General features: G+C 48.0%; 2 protein-coding genes across 2 annotated transcripts in view; one reads left to right on the top strand and one right to left on the bottom strand.

Moving 5' to 3' along the window:
* Nucleotides 1-20,652, top strand: part of LOC124594919 (rab3 GTPase-activating protein catalytic subunit) — a 465,991-nt gene that overhangs the window by 122,216 nt on the left and 323,123 nt on the right. The gene's annotated exons all lie outside the window — the stretch shown is intronic.
* LOC124594920 (vasorin) overlaps nt 1-20,652 on the bottom strand; it is a 292,597-nt gene that overhangs the window by 40,193 nt on the left and 231,752 nt on the right. The window contains exons 2-3 of the mRNA XM_047133412.1: nt 16,453-16,833; nt 287-605 (exon numbers count right to left, since the gene is read on the bottom strand). Coding sequence (XP_046989368.1) covers nt 287-605; nt 16,453-16,833 — 700 coding nt within the window. The remainder of the gene's footprint in view (nt 1-286; nt 606-16,452; nt 16,834-20,652) is intronic.

The raw sequence follows: 20,652 nt of genomic DNA on the forward strand, positions 1-20,652 counted from the left end.
TGTCGCCACCGGCGCCAACCTTGTGTGAATGCTCTGAAAAGCTAATCATTTGCATATCGCATCATCTTATTCCTGTCGGTTAAATTTCTCGTCTGTAGCACGTCATCCTCGTGGTGTAGGAATTCTAATGGCCAGTAGTGTATATTACAGATGTCTGCCGAAAGATTGGATATAATGCGCTTGGGACTCAGAGGAGAGACACTCGATTTGTTGCGGGCGGCTAGCCTGCAGCATAGATATCCCTTGGCCCCCAGCCGAGACGAGACTCGTTCGCGCCGGCACTGACCTGGCGGCAGCTCGCGGATGGCGTTGTGCGAGAGGTCGAGGAAGGCGAGGCTGCGCAGCGGCGCGAGCGCGTCGGCCGGCAGGTGTCGCAGGCGCGCGCCGCGCAGGTTGAGGTTGCGCAGCGACGCTCCCAGGCCGCGCAGCGCGCCCGCCGCCAGCGTCACGTTGGCGTTGTCGGCCAGCCGCAGCGTCGCCAGCGACGACAGCGGCTCCAGCGCGCCCGCCGGCACGTGCGCCAGGCGGTTGCGCGACAGGTCCAGGTGCGTCAGCGCCGACAGCCGCGAGAGCGCCGCCGACGGCACCGCGCCCAGCTCGTTGTCCTGCCGAACACACATACACGCGTAGTGCAGTGCACAATACGTTGACACACTCGTGGCACGGACTCCAAACGACCGCGTGAAACCCAGCTCGCTCCGATCGTCCGGGGCACAAACAAAGCACTAAACACAGGCACGCGAGTAGCCACCGTGTTCCTAGACTCCCGAAAAGCGTTCGATCAGCTCATCTACATCAACATCGATACTCTGCAAATCACATTTAAGTGCCTAACCGAGGGTTCATCGAACCATCTTCAGAATGATAATGATGATGAGGTCCCAAATTCCGAGGAGCGTAGGGGACGATGCGGGAGACCCGCACCGCCAACAAGGCAAGCTTCTGACCCCGCCGGGATCGAACCCGGGACCCCGTGCGGGGGGAAGCAAGAACGCTACCGCAAGACGATGAGCTTCACAATAATTCTCTATTATTCCACTCTCGAAACCACGCGCAAAAGACGAACACCTATATCTCCCCGTGCGAGCGCTCATTTCCCTTATTTTATTATGATTATGGTTCTATTGTATTGTATGTGAACCGGGAACCTAGAAACGACGGAGAGGCTCCGTCCCCGCCGCAGCCGCAGTGGTCCACAACCCCACGACGACGACCCCAGTCCACTTCACCCCAACGCCGCCCCACACCGGACCCCGGGTTATTGTGCGGTTCGGTCCCCGGTGGACCCCCCAGCGAACGTCTCACACCAGACGAGTGTAACCCCTATGTTTGCGTGGTAGAGTAATGGTGGTGTACGCGTACGTGGAGAACTTGTTTGCGCAGCAATCGCCGACATAGTGTAACTGAGGCGGAATAAGGGGAACCAGCCTGCATTCGCCGAGGCAGATGGAAAAACTGCCTAAAAACCTTCTACAGACTGGCCGGCTCACTGGACCTCGACACAAATCCGCCGGACGGATTCGTGCCGGGGACCAGGCGCTCCTTCCCGCCCGGAAAGCCGTGCTTTAGACCGCACAGCCAACCGGGCGGGCATGATTATGGTTTCTCCCGATGCAGCTCGGCGTCAACCAAATATTTTCGCGCACTCGGAAGGGAAAGCTGGTGATCGAAATTTCGTGAGGAGATTCCGCCTCAACGAAAAACGTTTGTTTTAATGATGCCAACCCCAAACCCTGTATCATGTCAGTGACACTCTCTCTCCTATTTCTCGATATTACGAAACGTGCTGCCCTTCTTTGAACTTGCTCGGTGTATAGTGTCAATCACATCTAGTAACGATCCCAGACCGCCTAGCAGTACTCGAATAGAGGACGGACAAGCGCAGTGTAGGCAGCCTCTTTACTAGATCTCTTCCATCTTCGGAGACTTCTTCCAATAAAACGCAGTCTTTGGTTAGCCTTCCCCACAACATTTTCTGTGTGTCCCTTCCAATTTAAGCTCTTCGTAATTGTAATTCCTAGGTATTTGATTAAATTTACGGCCTTTAGATTTGAATAATTTATCGTGTAACCGAAGTTTAACGAGTTCCTTTTAGCACTCATGTGGATGACCTCATACTTTTTGTTATTTAAGGTGAACTGCCAATTTTCGCACCATTCCGATATCTCTTCTAAATCGTTTTGCAATTTCTTTTGATCTTCTGATGTCTTTACTAGTCGATAAACGACAGCGTCATCTGCAAACAACCTAAGACGACTGCTCAGATTGTCTCCCAAATCGTTTATGTAGGTAAGGAACAGCAAAGGGCCTATAACAGTGCCTTGAGAAACGCCAGAAATCACTTCTGTTTTACTCTATCACTTTCCGAACTGTCACCTTTCTGACAGAAAATCACGAATGCAGTCGCATAACTCAGAAGATATTCCATAAAATCGTCATCTGATTACAAGCCTTTTCTGAGGTAAGGTGTCAAAACCCTTCTGGAAATCTAGAAATGCAGAATCAGTTTGAAGTCACTTATCAGTAGCACGCAACACTTCGAATGAGTAAGGAGCTACTCGTGTTTGACAACAACGATATTTTTTAATTCCGTGTTGACTGTGTGTCAAGAGACCGTTCTGTTCCAGTTAATTCATAATGTTCCGACACAGTATATGTTCCAAAATCCCGCTGTATATCGACGGTAATGACACTGAGCATAATTTAGTGGACTACTCCGCACGGCTGCCCAATGAACATAATACGAGAGTATGGAATATCAGACCAGCAATGTAACTCTATTCAAGGGTTTCTAGCGAACACAATATAAGCATGTCATTTTGAAAGGAGAGAGCTCTTCAGTCGTAAAAATAGCTTTGAGCACGTCTCAGGCGATTTTTATAGCGCCGTTACTTGTCACAGTATTTGTAAATGACGAAGCAGCTAACGTTGGAGGTTCTATGGGGCTTTCAGCGGATGATGCTGTTGTATACAGTGAAGTCGCAACGCTAGAAAATTGAAGAAAAATGCAGGAAGACTTGCAGAGGATCGAGGCTATATGTACAGAGTCGCAGTGGACTCTCAAAATGAACAAATGCAACTTATTGCGGGTACAATAGCAGCAAAGGCACTATGTGATTGCAGAATAATCACTGGCAGCAGTAACCTCTATAAAATATCTAAGAGTATGCGTACGCAGACATTTGAAGCAGAACCACGACATAAATTTAGTTGTAAGGTAGATGTCAGGCTGAGACTCATTGGAAGAATCCTCAGGAAATGCAATCCATCATCACTGGAAGTATCTAGAATCAGATATTCACTCTGCATTGGAGTGTGCAGTGATATGAAACTTCCTTGCACATTATAACTGTTTGCCGGACCGAGACTCCAACTAGGAATGTCATCCTTTGACAGGCATCAACTGACTGAGCTACCCATGTATGATTCTCGACCCTTCCTCACAGCTCTGTTTCCACCAGAACCTCGTTTTCTGCCTTACAAACCTCTGCCACGAAGTTTCATATCAGCCCACAATCAGCTACAGAGTGAACATTTCGTTCTGGAAACTTCCCCCCAGGTTAAACCATCTCTCGGCAGTATCCATTCTTCCAGCAGAGGTAGTCTTAAAAGTTTCGTATGAAACTTCCTGTGAAGTTTGGAAGGTAGGAGATAAGCTACTGGGCTAAATAAGGCAGTGAGGTCGGGTCGTGAGCCGTGCTTGGGTAACTCAGTTGGTAGAGCACTTACCCGCGAAAGGCAAAGGTCCCGAGTTCGAGTCTTGCTCTGGCCCACAGTTCTGATCTGCCAAGAAGTTTCATCAATGAAAGTAGCTTACAAAATACTCGTTCGACCATTGCTTGAATAGTGCTCGTGAATATGGCGTGCTTGCCAGGTAAAATTGATAGAGGAAATAGAGAAGATTCAAAGAAGAGCAGCACGTTTCGTTACAGGTTCATTTAATAAGTGCGAAGACGTCACGGAAATAATCGGCCTTATATATATCTTGATAAAAGCTCACGAAGGTGAAATGAGAGAGATTCGCGCGCACACAGGGGCATACCAGCACTTGTTCTTCTGCAGTCCATACGCGACTGCAATAGAAAACGGGGAACTGACGCCGGTACACACAGTACCCTCCGCCACATACCGAAAACTGGTTTGTGGCTTATAGATGCAGATGTGCATGTTAAATACAGTGGTATCTCATTTATACGGCCGTCATTAATCTGGGTCTCCAGTTCATCCGCATCAGTCTCTCTTCAAGTAGAGTAACTGTATAGTTTTCGATAACCCGCAACTAATAATGGCAACAATCGTCAACACCAGTCGCTAAATTTAAAATTAGGCGACAGACATACGTGAACTCGCACAGCACCAGTTAAGACGTCAAGGACGCATTCAGACATGTGGGACTCTTCCGTCCGATGAAACCAGTCTCTGGGGACTGAGACTGCTTTTTTCGTTTGAACATCACCGCATGCGAACGATAGTATCAAGGCCAAAAAACAAAATTTGTCATTTTAGCGAAGTTTATTATACGTTCAGTGCAAATATTGGGTTACAAAAGGTAACCACCTGTTTACCTAACTTTCGCGTTGCATCGCTCCTGATTGTTTTTGTGTTTGTCTCGTAGCAGTTAGAAGAATATCTGTGCACTTTATGCGCCTTTCGTTCTTTTGTTTCCCAATGGTGTTTGCTTCTTCTTGTACCGACTTTCACTCGAGTTCCTTCATGTCCATTCCATGTGTGCGCGTCTGTCAGCGTTTTCCGAAATACTGTGATTTGCAGGTTCAATCCCGTCACATCGTGTATTACATATAACGCATTTACAGTAGCGGTGTTGAAAAAAAGATCGAATGCTAAGTTTCGATACCATTTTACTGCCTGTCTCAATGGGCTGCTATATGTAATCATCTGATTCACACAGGACCATAGTAGTTGCTCCCTTATTAGACTCAGTAAAGATTTTCGGTTTTCGATAAACCCTTGTTTTCGAATTTGCCTTCTTACCGTACCACACCCGTTTACACTCCAAATCAATAACCATCAAAGGGTGTACTTCCACTTTATTTGCTAACTCGGCTCGGCGCCAGTTGCCGAGGGATTATTTCTTTCCCGCGACTACGCCTGTGTGGCAGGTGGCGACTACTGCACGGCCGTCGGATGGGTTGCTGTTCGGCAGGCGCACCATTACGCTCACGTTTGTATTAGACGTACGTCAGCTGTCGCTGGCACGAGGGACTGCCGCCTCAACGGAAAGCCCAGTGAAATCGGCTGCGTACTCAACGTGTTGACAAGTGAACATTTTGCTGTACAGCACTTTATTGCCCCCATTTGTTGTGAGTGAAAAATTACATAAAAGAGAAAAGAGAGAGGAGAGAGAGAATAATTGTCGAAAAACATTGGCGCGGAATTTGTTGGTGAAAGTTCAGCAGTCTAAGATTCGAAGAATTATTAGTGGGCACCCATTTGTGAAGCCACTGACGCAATTTGGACACTGAATAAAGAAACTGGGGACAATGCCGACCCTTCGGAGTTCCACGAAGCATCAGCAAATATTTGGGGATGCTTAGACTTAGGTGTTAATTACGTAATCGACGGGCTGCCAAATGACGGCGTCGTTGGCTGTAGTGTGATGATATTATCGTCGTTCATGTGTCTGCAGATAATGACAATAGCGATAAGTCGCTAAGTGCTTTCATTCTCAAGTACCTGAGTGAATAGCCTGAATAATTTGTGCACTGTCAATTGGTATGCCTCAAGGCATATACGCAGTTTCTAATGTTTAGTGCTTGATTTACTGTGTTAAAGTTTTAACATAGGATTGATACCTCTTTGCGATTAGATTATGACAGCATTTTAAATTTTTAAATGTTGTCAGTGGTTATGTGAAATATTAAAAGTCAAAATTTTGTTGCTCCTAGAGGTGACTATGTGACAGTTTTTATCCATTTAGTAAGGATAATGGCCGAATGCGTTCGTTCCTACAGAGTCAATGAAGTATATTTTCATTCTTCCTATGTATCTCGTGAAAAGACCACAAAGGTAAAACTAGATCGATTTCAGGTCACACAGAGGCTTTAGCAGCACTCATGAAATGTATTCCCAAATTGCGAATACGGTACCACCACAGCTGTAGAGTTTACAAGAAACAAATGAAAATTTGTGCCGGAGAGGACTCGAACCCGAATTTTCTGCGTTATGCTAGCGATCATCTTAAATGCTTTGACTATCCAAGCACGCTTCCCTCCCGACCCAAGCCCTCATATGTCCCTTGTCTGCTACCCACAGTGCTCGCACAGTTATGTGATACACGCGCAGAATGAGACTTATGGGGGGGTTGTCCAGAAAGTAAGTCCCGATCGATGGCCAAATTGAAACCGCAGTGAAAATCAGAAATGTTTTATTTGCCCGTAGCAACTTTCCAGTACCCTCGTCATACAAGGCAGCTGCCTGTGCTTTCCGCCAATTCTCTACGCTGGTCTGCAACTCGTTGTCTGTTCCGAAATGTTGTCGTAATAGCCAGCAATTCATGTGGGCACAGATGAGAATCAGGGGGGAGGGAGGGGGGGGGAGGCAAGTCCGGGCTGTACGGTGGGTGGTTAAATACTTCCCAATAAAAATGCTGCAGGAGCATCTTAATTGCCCCTGCAGTGTGCGCTCGAGATTTGTCATGAAAAAGGAATTGAGCGACAGTCACGTTTCGTGGTGTTGCATGAAATCAAACGATATCTCTTGGCAGGCGCCCATACTTGGCGGAAACGCTATTTATCGGGGTTCTTTACGTCCTCACTGTGCGCTCAAAACTGGAAAGAGCGACGTGACGCGTTAGATGGGTGTACTAGGAACACTGCCTAAGACATCTGTGCGAAGCTTCATTGCATTTTCAATGTGACTTCCATTTCGCGGACGCTGGAACTTACTTTCTGGAAACCCCTCGTATTTAGTTTTCTCGTCAGATTCCTGTGGCTTTAGCGTATACACTAATGAGCCAAAACAATATGAGCACCTACTTAAAGGAATGTTGGTCCATCTCTGGATCGCATTTCAGCAGTGATTCTGCAAGCCATGGATTCGACAAGTACTTTGATAGATTTCCAGAGGTTTATGGTAGAGCTGGGCAAAGTCGTTCATCCTTGGAAACTATTTCACGGATGATCGCTCTTTTTTGGGAACCGTTCATTTTTACTCGTTCACCGTTCATTGTGCTTGGTATATGGCTCGTATGAAAGACTGAAAATTAGTAGCATAGGTGACCGAAGATGGAAGGCGCCAAGTGGGGGCACTTACCTCCCCCCTGGAGTACAGAGTTTTTATTCATAACAGAATATTCATACACTTGTAATTTTCGTGATTCTGCAAAACATCTCGTTTAGCCAACTGCAGCGTTGTGTGGTTGATCGCAGTGAAATAATACACTCATGGAAATTGAAATAAGAACACCGTGAATTCATTGTCCCAGGAACGGGAAACTTTATTGACACATTCCTGGGGTCAGATACATCACATGATCACACTGACAGAACCACAGGCACATAGACACAGGCAACAGAGCATGCACAATGTCGGCACTAGTACAGTGTATATCCACCTTTCGCAGCAATGCAGGCTGCTATTCTCCCATGGAGACGATCGTAGAGATGCTGGATGTAGTCCTGTGGAACGGCTTGCCATGCCATTTCCACCTGGCGCCTCAGTTGGACCAGCGTTCGTGCTGGACGTGCAGACCGCGTGAGACGACGCTTCATCCAGTCGCAAACATGCTCAATGGGGGACAGATCCGGAGATCTTGCTGGCCAGGGTAGTTGACTTACACCTTCTAGAGCACGTTGGGTGGCACGGGATACATGCGGACGTGCATTGTCCTGTTGGAACAGCAAGTTCCCTTGCCGGTCTAGGAATGGTAGAACGATGGGTTCGATGACGGTTTGGATGTACCGTGCACTATTCAGTGTCCCCTCGACGATCACCAGTGGTGTACGGCCAGTGTAGGAGATCGCTCCCCACACCATGATGCCGGGTGTTGGCCCTGTGTGCCTCGGTAGTATGCAGTCCTGATTGTGGCGCTCACCTGCACGGCGCCAAACACGCATACGACCATCATTGGCACCAAGGCAGAAGCGACTCTCATCGCTGAAGACGACACGTCTCCATTCGTCCCTCCATTCACGCACGCCTGTCGCGACACCACTGGAGGCGGGCTGCACGATGTTGGGGCGTGAGCGGAAGACGGCCTAACGGTGTGCGGGACCGTAGCCCAGCTTCATGGAGACGGTTGCGAATGGTCCTCGCCGATACCCCAGGAGCAACAGTGTCCCTAATTTGCTGGGAAGTGGCGGTGCGGTCCCCTACGGCACTGCGTAGGATCCTACGGTCTTGGCGTGCATCCGTGCGTCGCTGCGGTCCGGTCCCAGGTCGACGGGCACGTGCACCTTCCGCCGACCACTGGCGACAACATCGATGTACTGTGAAGACCTCACGCCCCACGTGTTGAGCAATTCGGCGGTACGTCCACCCGGCCTCCCGCATGCCCACTATACGCCCTCGCTCAAAGTCCGTCAACTGCACATACGGTTCACGTCCACGCTGTCGCGGCATGCTACCAGTGTTAAAGACTGCGATGGAGCTCCGTATGCCACGGCAAACTGGCTGACACTGACGGCGGCGGTGCACAAATGCTGCGCAGCTAGCGCCATTCGACGGCCAACACCGCGGTTCCTGGTGTGTCCGCTGTGCCGTGCGTGTGATCATTGCTTGTACAGCCCTCTCGCAGTGTCCGGAGCAAGTATGGTGGGTCTGACACACCGGTGTCAATGTGTTCTTTTTTCCATTTCCAGGAGTGTATAAGGTGGCGCACGAAAAACCGGCCCCGAGTACAGACTGCTCGCTAATTACTCACGATTTGTTGACCGCTACGTGCAGAATAGATAAACATGTGATAATTAGGCAGTGAACAAATAACAAATAAGCTAATGCAAACAACTTAGAAACAATACATGACGAATGGTAAGCGACAATGAGCTGTTTAGTACTCGGGGCCGATTTTTCGGGCGTCGCCCTGTAACACTGAAATAAAATTGTAGGAGTTACCGCATTCTCTTTACAGAATGTGACACTATACATTCGATTACGAAGCAAGGTCTTCATTCGGTTGTAAGTCGGTCTGCCGTCCATAACAATGAACATGATCTTTTACCTTGGATCAAATAAAGACGAAAAATGGCCTTTCGTGTGTGCCGTGCCGACGTCCTTTGAATGTCTAATAACAAAGAACCTTGCCTTTTTTTTCAAATATTTCTTCTGCTGAAACTTCCTGGCAGATTAAAACTGTGTGCCGGACCGAGACTCGAACTCGGGACCTTTGCAAAGTTTCATATCAGCGCACACTCCGCTGCAGAGTGAAAATCTCATTCTGGATTTCTTCTGCTGTTTATCGTATTAGTGAAGTAAGCTGATACACCGTTTTGTTCCCTGAAAAGATGTATGTATTACATACTACGTAATTGTTATATAATTTACGTAATTATAAAATACATTTTAATTGCCTTTCGTGGGCGCTGAATGGAATACGCAAAGGACCAGAAGTTCAGAGTTCAAAAAAGGTATGAAACAGATCTAGAATGGGCGTGCACAGCGAACGAAATGAACAACAACTCGTTACTGAACTATGAGCAGTCGGCAGTGGAACTGCGACGAGTGGCCACGCGAAGAAGGACGAATCCGGCCGAGCGAGACCGGGACAGAGGCTGGAACGAGACCGACCGTATCCCGTTCCCGGGAACTATAAGTAGGAAGCCGCGACCGAAGTGAACTATGAAAGAACGTTCCTTAGAATTCGTTCCTCGCTCGTTCCGTTCATCTTGGTGAACCGTTCCTTTGGACCTGTTAGTTCGTGAACGACCCATCTCTAGTTTGTGGCACCAGATGCCTATGCACAGGTCACACACTTCCCTAATTTACGGGCGCTTGGTTTGTGGGCGCAGAACTGGCGCCCTATAGCGTCCCAGTGTGTTTCATCGCATTCAGATAAGTCGAATTTGATGGCCAAGATGTCAACGTGCGTCCCTTTCATGCTCCTCAAACCATTGCAGCACGATCCTGGCGTTGTGGCAGGGACATTTATCCTGCTGGAAGATGCCACCCCTTCCGGCTTTCCGGGGAAGACAATAAGCATAAGGGATCTCAGGCTGTTCCTGATAATGTTCACGTAAGCCTTCGCTTACTACCACAGATCCCACGGAAGCCCAGGTGAATGTTCCTAATAATATAATACTCCTCCCACCGCCATGCGTCCGTGGCGAGCTGCGTGTTTCGAGCATCCGTTCGCCTGGTTGACGGCGTGTCTGGACACGACCTTCGACCTGGTTTAACAATGAAACGGGAGTTATCCGACCACGCGACACGATCACATTGATTCGCAGGTCGGTCTCGATTATCTCGTGCCCTCTGTAATCATAATTGACGGTATTATTGGATCAACATGGGAACATGTAGGCCTCCTCTGATACGGAATACTATGTTCAACACTGTGAGCTGAATGATGTGCTCCAAAACACTTGTGCCTACGCCAACCCTCTCCCATCGACATCGGGATCACTGGAGACGGAGCACTAGCTCGGAATGTCTCAAGCATGTGGAAGGAAATTGGCCGTGGCCTCTCAAAGGAACCATCCTGGAATTTGTCAGGAGCCATTTCGGGAAATTACGGAAAATATAAATCAGGATGTCCGGGCACGGATTTGAATCGTCGTCCTCCCGAATGCGAGTCCAGAGTGCTACCCACTGCGCCACCTCACTCGACAAATAAGGAAATTACTCTCCTTTGCTATACTTCTTAGAAGGTGCAGAGATACATCATTTATAAGTTTTTTATGTACGAGAATATGCATACCGCTGTATTTTTGCAAACTTAGTGACTTACAGTATCCCATCGAAACTGATTAATGCTATGTGGTCGTTTGCGTCTCTTAACGGAAAGGGGAAGTGTTTTTCCTGTTGTTTACACATTGTTTTTTTACTCATATTGTTCTACATGTTTTCTCAGGAAGGCTCATCGTTAAACAGCGTAACACATCCATGTGCTTGCAATGCATGTGAGCACTAGCCCACGTTAAAAAGCATATCTGCTGCCTCCTTTTCACACCGATTAAAAGCGAGTAATTTCTGTAGACTAAAAACTGCTTACAAAGGGAAACAGTAGATCACTCCATGGTGTCATGTGAATCATATGCGGTGTTCGTGTTGCCTTTGTGAAACTGACAACGTTCTCTTTTCTCGTCCTCTCGGGAAAGAATAATGTGAAAAGAAACGTTGTAGGGGAGCGAAGAATTTTGATAGAGTGAGAAGACTCTTCACTAAACACATCGATTAGAAGTATCAAGACAGATATTTTCGAATACCGATATACAAGTTTTCGTGCTTTTTTTCGTAAGTTATTTCCGGTTAGTGATGCAATACGCAGAATTCCTTCATGAGAATCAGAACCAGTTGCTTCCGTCTTATCTAATTCTACTCGTCAGTGCCGAAGCAGTTGGTCTCTTCCTTTCGTAAAAAAAGAGAAGATCTAAAGTTAGCTTTTTACTGGTGAGTCACATTTTGCAGTGTTCAGCACATATCTTCAAATGTTCCAATAATTGTCGTAATTCGTGGTGTGCGTACGCCTCTCACTCATATAGCATTCTAAAAAGGCTCCGGTGCACTTGCGAAATTTCTTGCAGGGCCTTCGACTGAGGTCACATGTATTCGCACTCGCTAGTGAAAGTGCGGGGGTCTATTAAGTGCAAGCTTGCAACATCAAACACTGCTCTGCAAAACAAGGGACTGTACAACTAATTAATAGTACAAATTTCCGGATGCTTTAGGAAGGACCCGTCCTTCAGCACATACGAGGACATAAGTAACATCAGTGTGCCTTATGCAAGTCGAATAGAGGTAACCCATACGTGAAAGGAAGAAGCTTGTGTAAGCTGCAACAGGGAACAGCAAATCTCTCTCAAGAAGCAGCCTTGCAATTTTCTTAGAAGCCGACCTCCGGCTCTGCCGGCTGCCGGCTGTCCACAGACTCTTTAACACTACAGCCTCGTGCATCTAGAAATTCCGTTTCCTTGTCGCTGCTGGTATTACTGACATTCATTTGTCATCGAGGCAGTGACACATCAGTCAGTTTGTGTGCGTGTCAGCACGCACACACATTGAAGAGCCAAAGAAACTGGTACACCTGCCTAATATCATGTAGGGCCGACGAGGCATGGACTCGACTAATGTCTGAAGTAGTGCTGGGGGAAATTAACTCTATGAATGCTTCAGGGGTGACCATAAATCCGTAGGAGTATGGGGATGTGAAGACCTCTTCTGAACACTACGTTGCAAGGCATTCCAGATATGCTCAATAATGTTATGTCTGGGGAGTTTGGTGGGCAGCGAAAGTCTTTAAACTCACAAGACTGTTCCTGGAGCCACTCTGTAGCAATTCTGGACGTGTGGGGTGTCGCATTGTCCTGCTGAAATTGCCCAAGTCCGCCGGAGTGCACAATGGACATGAATAGATGCAGGTGATCAGACAGATCGCTTACGTACGTTTCACCTGTCACAGTCGTATCTAGACGTATCAGGGGTCCCATGTAACTCCAACTGCGTACGTGCTATTGCATTACAGAGACTCCACCAGCTTGAATAGTCCCCTACTTACATGCAGGGTCCATGGATTCATGAGGTTGTCTCCATACCCGAACACTTCCATTCGCTCGATACAATTTGAAACGAGACTCGTCCGACCAGGCAACATGTTTCCAGTCATCAACAGCCCAATTTTGGTGTTGACGGTCCCAAGCGTGACGTGAAACTTGTTGTTGTGCAGTCATCAAGGGTACACTAGCGGGCCTTCGGGTCCGAAAGCCCATATCGATGATGTTTCGTTGAATGGTTCACAGAATGACAGTTTTTGATGGCCCAACATTGAAATTTGCAGCAATCTGCGGAAGGGTTTGCTCTTCTGTCACGTTGAACGATTCTCTTCAGTCGTCGTTGGGCCCATTCTTGTAGGATCTTTTTCCGGCTGCAGCATTTGATGCTTTCCCGGATTCGTGATTCACGGTACGCTAGTGAAATGTGTAAAGTGTGAAATCCACACTTCATCGCTACCTCGGAGATGCTGTGTCCCATCGCTCATGCGCCAACTATAACACCACATTCAAACTCATTTAAATCTTGATAACCTGCGATTGTAACAGCACTAATTGATCTAACAACTGCGGGAGAAACTTGTTGTCTTATATAGACGTTGCCAACCGCAGCGCCGTATTCTGCCTGTTTGCATATGTCGGTATTTGAATACCTATCCCTATACCAGTTTCTTTGGCGCCTCAGTATAGTTGCACGATGGCGTGTCTTCAGATATTTTGTTCAATTGAAATGTGAACAAAACATTTCCCCATTGATAACGTAATAAGTAATTTCTTCGGATATCTGCCAGCGTCTGTCGAACAGTTTATGTACTCGTTTAGATCGCATGATCGAGCTATGCTGAAGAGCCAAAACATTATTAGCACTTTCTCACCGCGAAACTTAATGTCGCCTGGTGAAGCTGCGGCCCGTGCTGCCGTAAGAAAAGTATCCAGGAAGAGCAGAGACGAACGGGGAATGATTCTATCGACGATACGGGTCGCAGATGTGGAAGACTAGTGGCGTACGCCTCTTTAACGAAGGACCGATTGTGATGACCCTAGAACTGGAAACGAGCATCGCGGAGGTGGCGAACTCGCTCTGTTTTTCACGTGCTGTTGTCGTGAGCAAGTAGGGAAAATGGTTGAAAGAATGTGCAATCACGAGGGGGCGACAAGGTGTTGCACGTCCACGCCTCGTCACAGAACGTGGAGGGGGGACGCTTACCTGCGCCGTAAAGCGTGACAGTCCGTCATGTGTGACAGATGTGACGGCAGCGTACAACGCTGGGGCAGACACTGGTCTTCTGAGCACGTAATTTAGTCACATTGTTGAACGAGGTGCTCGCAGTAGACGGCTCCTGTTCTGAACTTGATCCAACGAAGTCGTCAGTTAAGATTGAACGGACCATGGAACCACCTGGATTGGACCGTAGACCAATGTAAACGTGTCACCTGGTCGTTTGAATCATGAAAACGTTTTGCACCAGGTCTATGGCCGTGTCCTGATACGGCGTCATCCAGATGGACGGCCACTCGGAACATGCACCACGCTACGGACGCAGACACTCGGTCAGTTTTGTCAAAATGGGGCCGGGAACAAAGCGAAAATTGACAAAAGTCCATTCAGCACCCTCCATTTTTTACTTTCCGCAGAAGGACAAAAAAATCGCTGGTATTCAGTGCGCTGTAACGCCGATACCGCTTGTCAGAAAATCGAACCTATTACATTTTGTACGAAATTTTGTACACAGTGATCATTTCCGAAAAATGTGTAGTTTTTCGAGATATAAGTGAAAATCTGAAAAAAGTACCTAAGAAAATTTTGAGGCTTTGTCTTTTCCGTTGTGAAGCCGACCTCCTACAAAACAGCAAACTTGATATTCGAATTCAGCACTGCGAACATAATGTACAACTGTTGAGAAAAGAACTTCCCCAATTTTGTTGTGATTATGTCCCATAACTGTTCGATGGGATTCGTGGCGGGCGATCTGGGTGGCCAAATAATTCGCTCGGATTATCCACAATGTTCTTCAAACTAGTCGCGAACAGTTGTGACCCAGTGACATGGCACATGCCGTTCATAAAAACTCCATCATTGTTTGGGTATACGAAATCCATGAATGGTCCCCAAGCAGCCGAACGTAACCATTTCTAATCAATGATCCCTTCAGTTGGGCCAGAGGGCACAGCCATTTCATGTAAAGGCAGCTCACGCAAGAATGCAGCCACCATCAGCTTGGGCAGTGTCTTGTTGCCAATTTTGGTCCATGCCTTCTAGGGGCTTAACCACAGTCGTACCCTACCAACAGCGCGTACCAAATGAATCGGGACTCGTCTGACCAGGCCACGGTTTTCCAATAAGGCTCAAACGATATCGTCACGAGTCCAGGAGGAGCGCTGCAGGCGACGTCGTGCTGTTAGCAAAGGCACTCGCGTCGATCATGTTCTGCCATAGCCCGCACTGCCCTAACGGATACGGCATTGATTTCTGCAGTTATTTTACGCAGTGTTTCTTGCGTATTAGCACTGACAATTCAACACTACTGCCGCTGCTCTCGGTCGTTAAATAAAACCATCGGCCACTACATTGTCGATGGTAAGAGGTAATGCCTGAAATTTGGTATTCTCAGCACATTGTTGACGCTATGGGTCCTAAAATAAAGAATTCCCTAACGATTTCCGAAATGGAATGTCCCATGCTTTTAGCTCCAACTACCATTCCGCTACTACTGCTACTATCACCACCACCACCACCACCACCACCACCTTCGATGTCTGTTAATACCCGTCGTTCGGCGATAATGACGTCGGAAAAATTTTTCACGTGAGTCACCTAAGTTCAAGCGACAGCACCACCTATACACTGCCCTTTTTGTATCTTGTGTACGCAGTACTACCGCCATCTGTGCATGTGCATGTCGCTACCCTATGACTTTTGTATGAATGCGTGGTGTCTGTTCTTTTGGACGAGTCGGCAGCTCGCGGTCACGTTCTCGCTTACCGAGCACGGGGTCCCGGGTTCGATTCCCGGCGGGGTCAGGGATTTTCACCTGCCTCGAGATGACTGGGTGTTTGTGTTGTCCTCATCATTTCATCACCATTCATGAAAGTGGCGAGTTTGGACTGAGCAAAGTTTGGGAATTTGTACGGGTGCTGATAACTGCTAAGTTGAGCGCCCCACAAACCAAACATAATCATCATCATCATCATCATCATCTTTTGGACGTGTCGAAAAGAACAGGCACCACCCAGTCATATAATTTATTCGCCTAGATGGGCAGTGGATCCACCTTCTTCAGTGTGGGTGCTGAAGTACGTCAGACATCCTAGGCGAAACCTCAGAATAGCGAGCATGGACGAGATTGACAGGGACTGCTCGTTGGGAGTGTAGGTAGCCGGTGAGACGTGTCTAGGTAGCGCGAGCAGATGCTACAAACACTGTGTCCCCTGGGTGGCGCAGTGGTTAACTTACCTGTCTATCTGGAGACGCCGGTTTCAATTCCTGTCTGGTACACATTTTTACTCGTCGCCTCTGATTCTGCGTAATGTCCCGATGCAGCTGACATCAGTAATCCCTTTCCTTTCCTTTCTCCCCCCTCCCTCCCCCCCTCCCCTCCACCTTCAGTTTACCTATAACTTTTGTAAAACAGTGTAATGTTTAGGCGCATTTGTTATAGTGTAGCCTGGTAACTACAATACAAAATTTGAAGGCATCAGACCTTTGCGTCAGCCTGCAGACTTTGCCTTGTCGTAAAAAAAAAAATAAAAATTAAATTGAATGTAAAGAGAGGGAGGTGGGCGTCGCTACCTGTAGGTTGAGGTTGCGAAGCACGGTCTCGTGGCCGCGGAAGGCGTCCGGGGCGACGGTTCGCAGCCCGCAGCCGGAGATCTGCAGCGAGCGGACGGCGGACAGGGGAGCGAGCGCGCCGTCTTGCAGGGCGGCCACCGAGCTGTTGGTGACGTAGAGCAGGTCCAGCGGCTGCGCGCCGAGGCGCGACAGCGCTCGCACCAGCCGCGCCCAGTCCACGCCGTCGCACTGCACCGACAGCTCCTGCGCCGAGTTGAAGGCGCACACGCAGCCCGACGACAGGTCTGCGAACTGCTGGGCTGACCACGGGCACTGCGCGACGCACGGCCGCGCCTGCAGCAGGAGGCCGCAGCAGGCCACCAACAGCGGCCAGCGGAGCATCTGCAACAGGTGGACGCACCCCGACACTGTAGCCTCTTCAGGCGGCGCGGCGCGTGCTTAACGCTCAGGCTGTCTGGCCCGGCGGGCGGTGGTCCGATTATTTGCACTGCGTGAATACGAAGCCTCTGTGAGCAAACTGTCATACGCTTTTGGAGATTGTTGGCTCAGTGCTTTACTGTAAAGAACTTAACACAGACTAGGCATAGTGCCTTAAGCCGTCAGCACACGGACCGTGCATCCGAACGTTGAGCGTTCAGCGTGCCGAGTTTCTGACGTCACAGCGTACAATAGCACGTTCGGGAGTCTTTCCGAACGTGCAGAGCAATATCTGGCATGTCAGATATTCTGAGCGTGCGTCTGAGCGTTGACCAATGAGATGGCACAACGCCACCTACGTCACACGCACGCCGTCTCCCTTCAGTACAGAGTTATGAGGCGCCATATTGGCATTCATTTCAAACTTATATGTATATATGCCGTTTCTGAGCACCATCATATTCATGGCAAAAGAATTATTGTAACTTGCGTCTTATGCGAGTAGGCTATTTGAAGGTAGTGACACACGGAAGATCCACCCAAAACGCATTGTTCTTGGTACAATTTGTTATAATCAAATTTCAGTTAGTAACATAACTACGATAAGGTTTTCTGCAGCGGTTAACGTACTTTGATTACTTGCGACGTATGTTTGTGTGTCGTTGGGCTAGCGTAATGAGTAGCGTCACTGTCTCGTAATGATTTGATAGTTGGGGCGGAGGTTCGCGTCTTGACACTCCTAAATTTTATTTCCTAACATTAGCGTTTTTATTAGGTTCTGATACTTTATTATTAGTTTAATATAAGTATATAATATAATATTTGATGTTATGTAAATATAAGTTCACCTTTTTTTAGGGGTGACTTTGTTCGATTGGCTTAATGTACAGGACAGCTTGCGCTACTTGTATAAAGATATTTTGCTCCTTTTTCTTTTACACTTCGTAATTCACATGTTGCAAAGATTCTGGTATTGGGTAGGAACAGTGATTAAGTAAGACTGACCTTGCGATTTTAATAAAATGTGGGAATGATGAAATAATGTTTATCTTATGCGGAGAAGTATTCCAAATTTGTACCGCACTGTTTGTAATGGAACTTTTATATGTCTCTGTCCTTATTGATTGGACATGGTACTTTCCTTTTCGTGGACTATGGAGGAAATGTGCGTTTTAATAGAGCTAACGTGGGAATTTTACGCGCGCCCGTTGAGTAAACAGTGTGATTTACGAACTAGAAACATCCCTCAACTGCCGTTTGAGTACGTTGCGATCGCTTATACCACGTTGGGGCCCACATACCGTATGCACAAGTCGCATCATTCCTGAGCGTTCAGCAGCACGTTGAACTTGGCACGCTCAACGTTAACGTTCGACAGCACAGTCCGTGTGCCACCGGCTTTAGGCTGGGCACAGGAGCGGCCCGAGAACGTTTTTCCATGCAAGCGACTTATCATTTGAGGACATAGAAACGACGGAGAGGCTTCGTGCCCACCGTAGCCCTCTGTAGATCACGACCCCACAACAGGCTACAGCAGTCCACTCACCCCACCGCCGTCCCACACCGGACCCTGGGTTATTGTGTGGTTCAACCCCCAGTGGACACCCTCCTTCCCCCCCCCCCCCCCCTCCTGGGAACGTTTCATACCAGATGAGTATAACCCCAGATGTTTGCAATGTAGAGTAATGATGGTGTACATGTACATGCAGACATTGTGCAGCAATCGCCGACATAGTGTAACTGAGGCGGAATAAGGAGAACCAGCCCGCATTTGCCGAGGCAGATGTAAAACCGCCTTAAAAACCATCCACACACCGAACTTCGACACTAATCTGCCGGGAAGATTCATGCTGGGGACTGTCACGCTTTCCTGCTCGCGAAACAGTGCGTTACCCTGCATGGCTAACCGGGTGGGCTGTGATACACATTACTGACTGTGTGCTGGCATACGCTGTCACCAGCACACCAGGCGGCAAAGAGGTTGCGAGAAGATCGGTAGAGGCCCACGACAGATTCGCAAGAAACGCGCCGCCAGCGCTCTCTCAGCCGCCAGTATTTAGATCGCCGCCATGGACCGGAGGGCCCAGTGGGTTCCAATCAGTCATCCATTGAGACACCAATCCAGGGGCAGCCAAGAGGGAGTCGCAGTCGCAGTTAGCTCAGCCTCTAGCTCAGAGACAGGGAGTACATAGTGACCAGAGTAGTGTACATAGCGGACATGTACTTCACCAGGAGTGAGGCTAACGTGGTCTATTACAGAGAGCTTGTACAAAACCTGGACTATCTTGAGTTAAGTAATTTGCTATTCTTATGAATCAAGAACCCAGCTAATATATGCGTGCAGTTCGTGTTATAGAAAGAGGATACTGGCCACCAACTAACATCCTCTCCTTGCTTCCCCTGGTACAAACCTACAGTGACAATGAGAGGACGCAGAACACTGTATGCAAGGCTTACGCTTGGACATCCTCTCAGCTTGGCATCCCAAGCAGACTCTACTAATTGTGATACATCCTGCAGAGATATCTTGCAGTAGTAATGCTTCTGGCTTAAACCAACCCTGAGAGTGCGCGCACAAAGGGAGCATGTTACCTGCATACTGAATGCCCATTTGAAGTAGCTAAAAGAAATATCCCCTTGTTATCTGAATAAGGGATGGCACACACTGACAGCGCCGACTTCAGTGAACAGGAGCTGGCCAGCTACCAGGAATGAACAAAACATTGTTTGCACACTTCAGTGCAGCCTGTGAGAGTGGACACACACACATGCCTTTCTCTAATGATAGTAGAGAAATTATTCAGTACTGTGCTGGCGTAAGCTGTCGCCAGCACACCAGTCGGTAAAGAGGTTGCGAGAAGATCGATAGTACGTGCTGAAGCAAGCGCGCCTTTCAGGAGAGAGGCCAAAGACAGCCTCACAAGCAATGCTCCGCCAATGCCCTCTACACCGCCGGAATTTAGATCGCCGCCGCGGATCGGAGGGCCCTACAGTCACAGTATCTAGCTCAGAGCCAGTCGCGGTCAGCTCAGTTACTAGCTCAGTCACTATTCTAGTTGGCGTCTGTCATTCCACAGCACCAGCGACGTGAGTGTAGTGTTGTAACGGGACTTGCACTTCTCCAGCAGTGAGGCTGTTGTGGACTATTACGGAAGTGCTTGTACCGCGAAGGCTTACTCAAAGCGCCATCTATCACAAAGCGAAAAAAGTGGTCCAACTAAAACATTCATATTTCTTTACGTACTACACGAATTGAAATAAAAAATGGGGGTTCCTATTTAAGAAAACGCAGTTGATATCCGTTTGACCTATGGCAGCGCCATCTAGTTGGCCAACCACAGCGGCATCTGGCTTCCCCCCTTCAAGCTAGACAAGTTTCGTTCTTTGTAGTTTTTTCGTTTGATGCTTATTTCGTGAGATATTTGGCCCGGTCACAATCAGTGGACCACACTATATAAGGAGGATGAATAACCAATGTACAGAGTTACAGTGAATGTCCTTGGTACATTTGTTGGATGATTCTAGAGCATATTCCGAGCTGAAACGTTACAAACTTTCTTGAGACAAGAATATGCACAGATTCAGGAAACGTGACTCGTGTCAATACATCTACTTTAGTCACAAATGCTGTCATGCAAGTAACTGTTTCAGATGAGTACACAGTTTCTGTCTTCCGAGGGTTGCTAAAAGTTCCTGACACTGCACCACGTTTGTCAGTTGCTGAACGAGAGGTCATCCATCATATGGAGTATGTCTCCAAATGTGATTACGTCAAGGTAGTTT

The sequence above is a fragment of the Schistocerca americana genome, chromosome 2, assembly GCF_021461395.2.
Source record: "Schistocerca americana isolate TAMUIC-IGC-003095 chromosome 2, iqSchAmer2.1, whole genome shotgun sequence".
NCBI classification, from domain to species: Eukaryota; Metazoa; Arthropoda; class Insecta; order Orthoptera; family Acrididae; genus Schistocerca; species Schistocerca americana.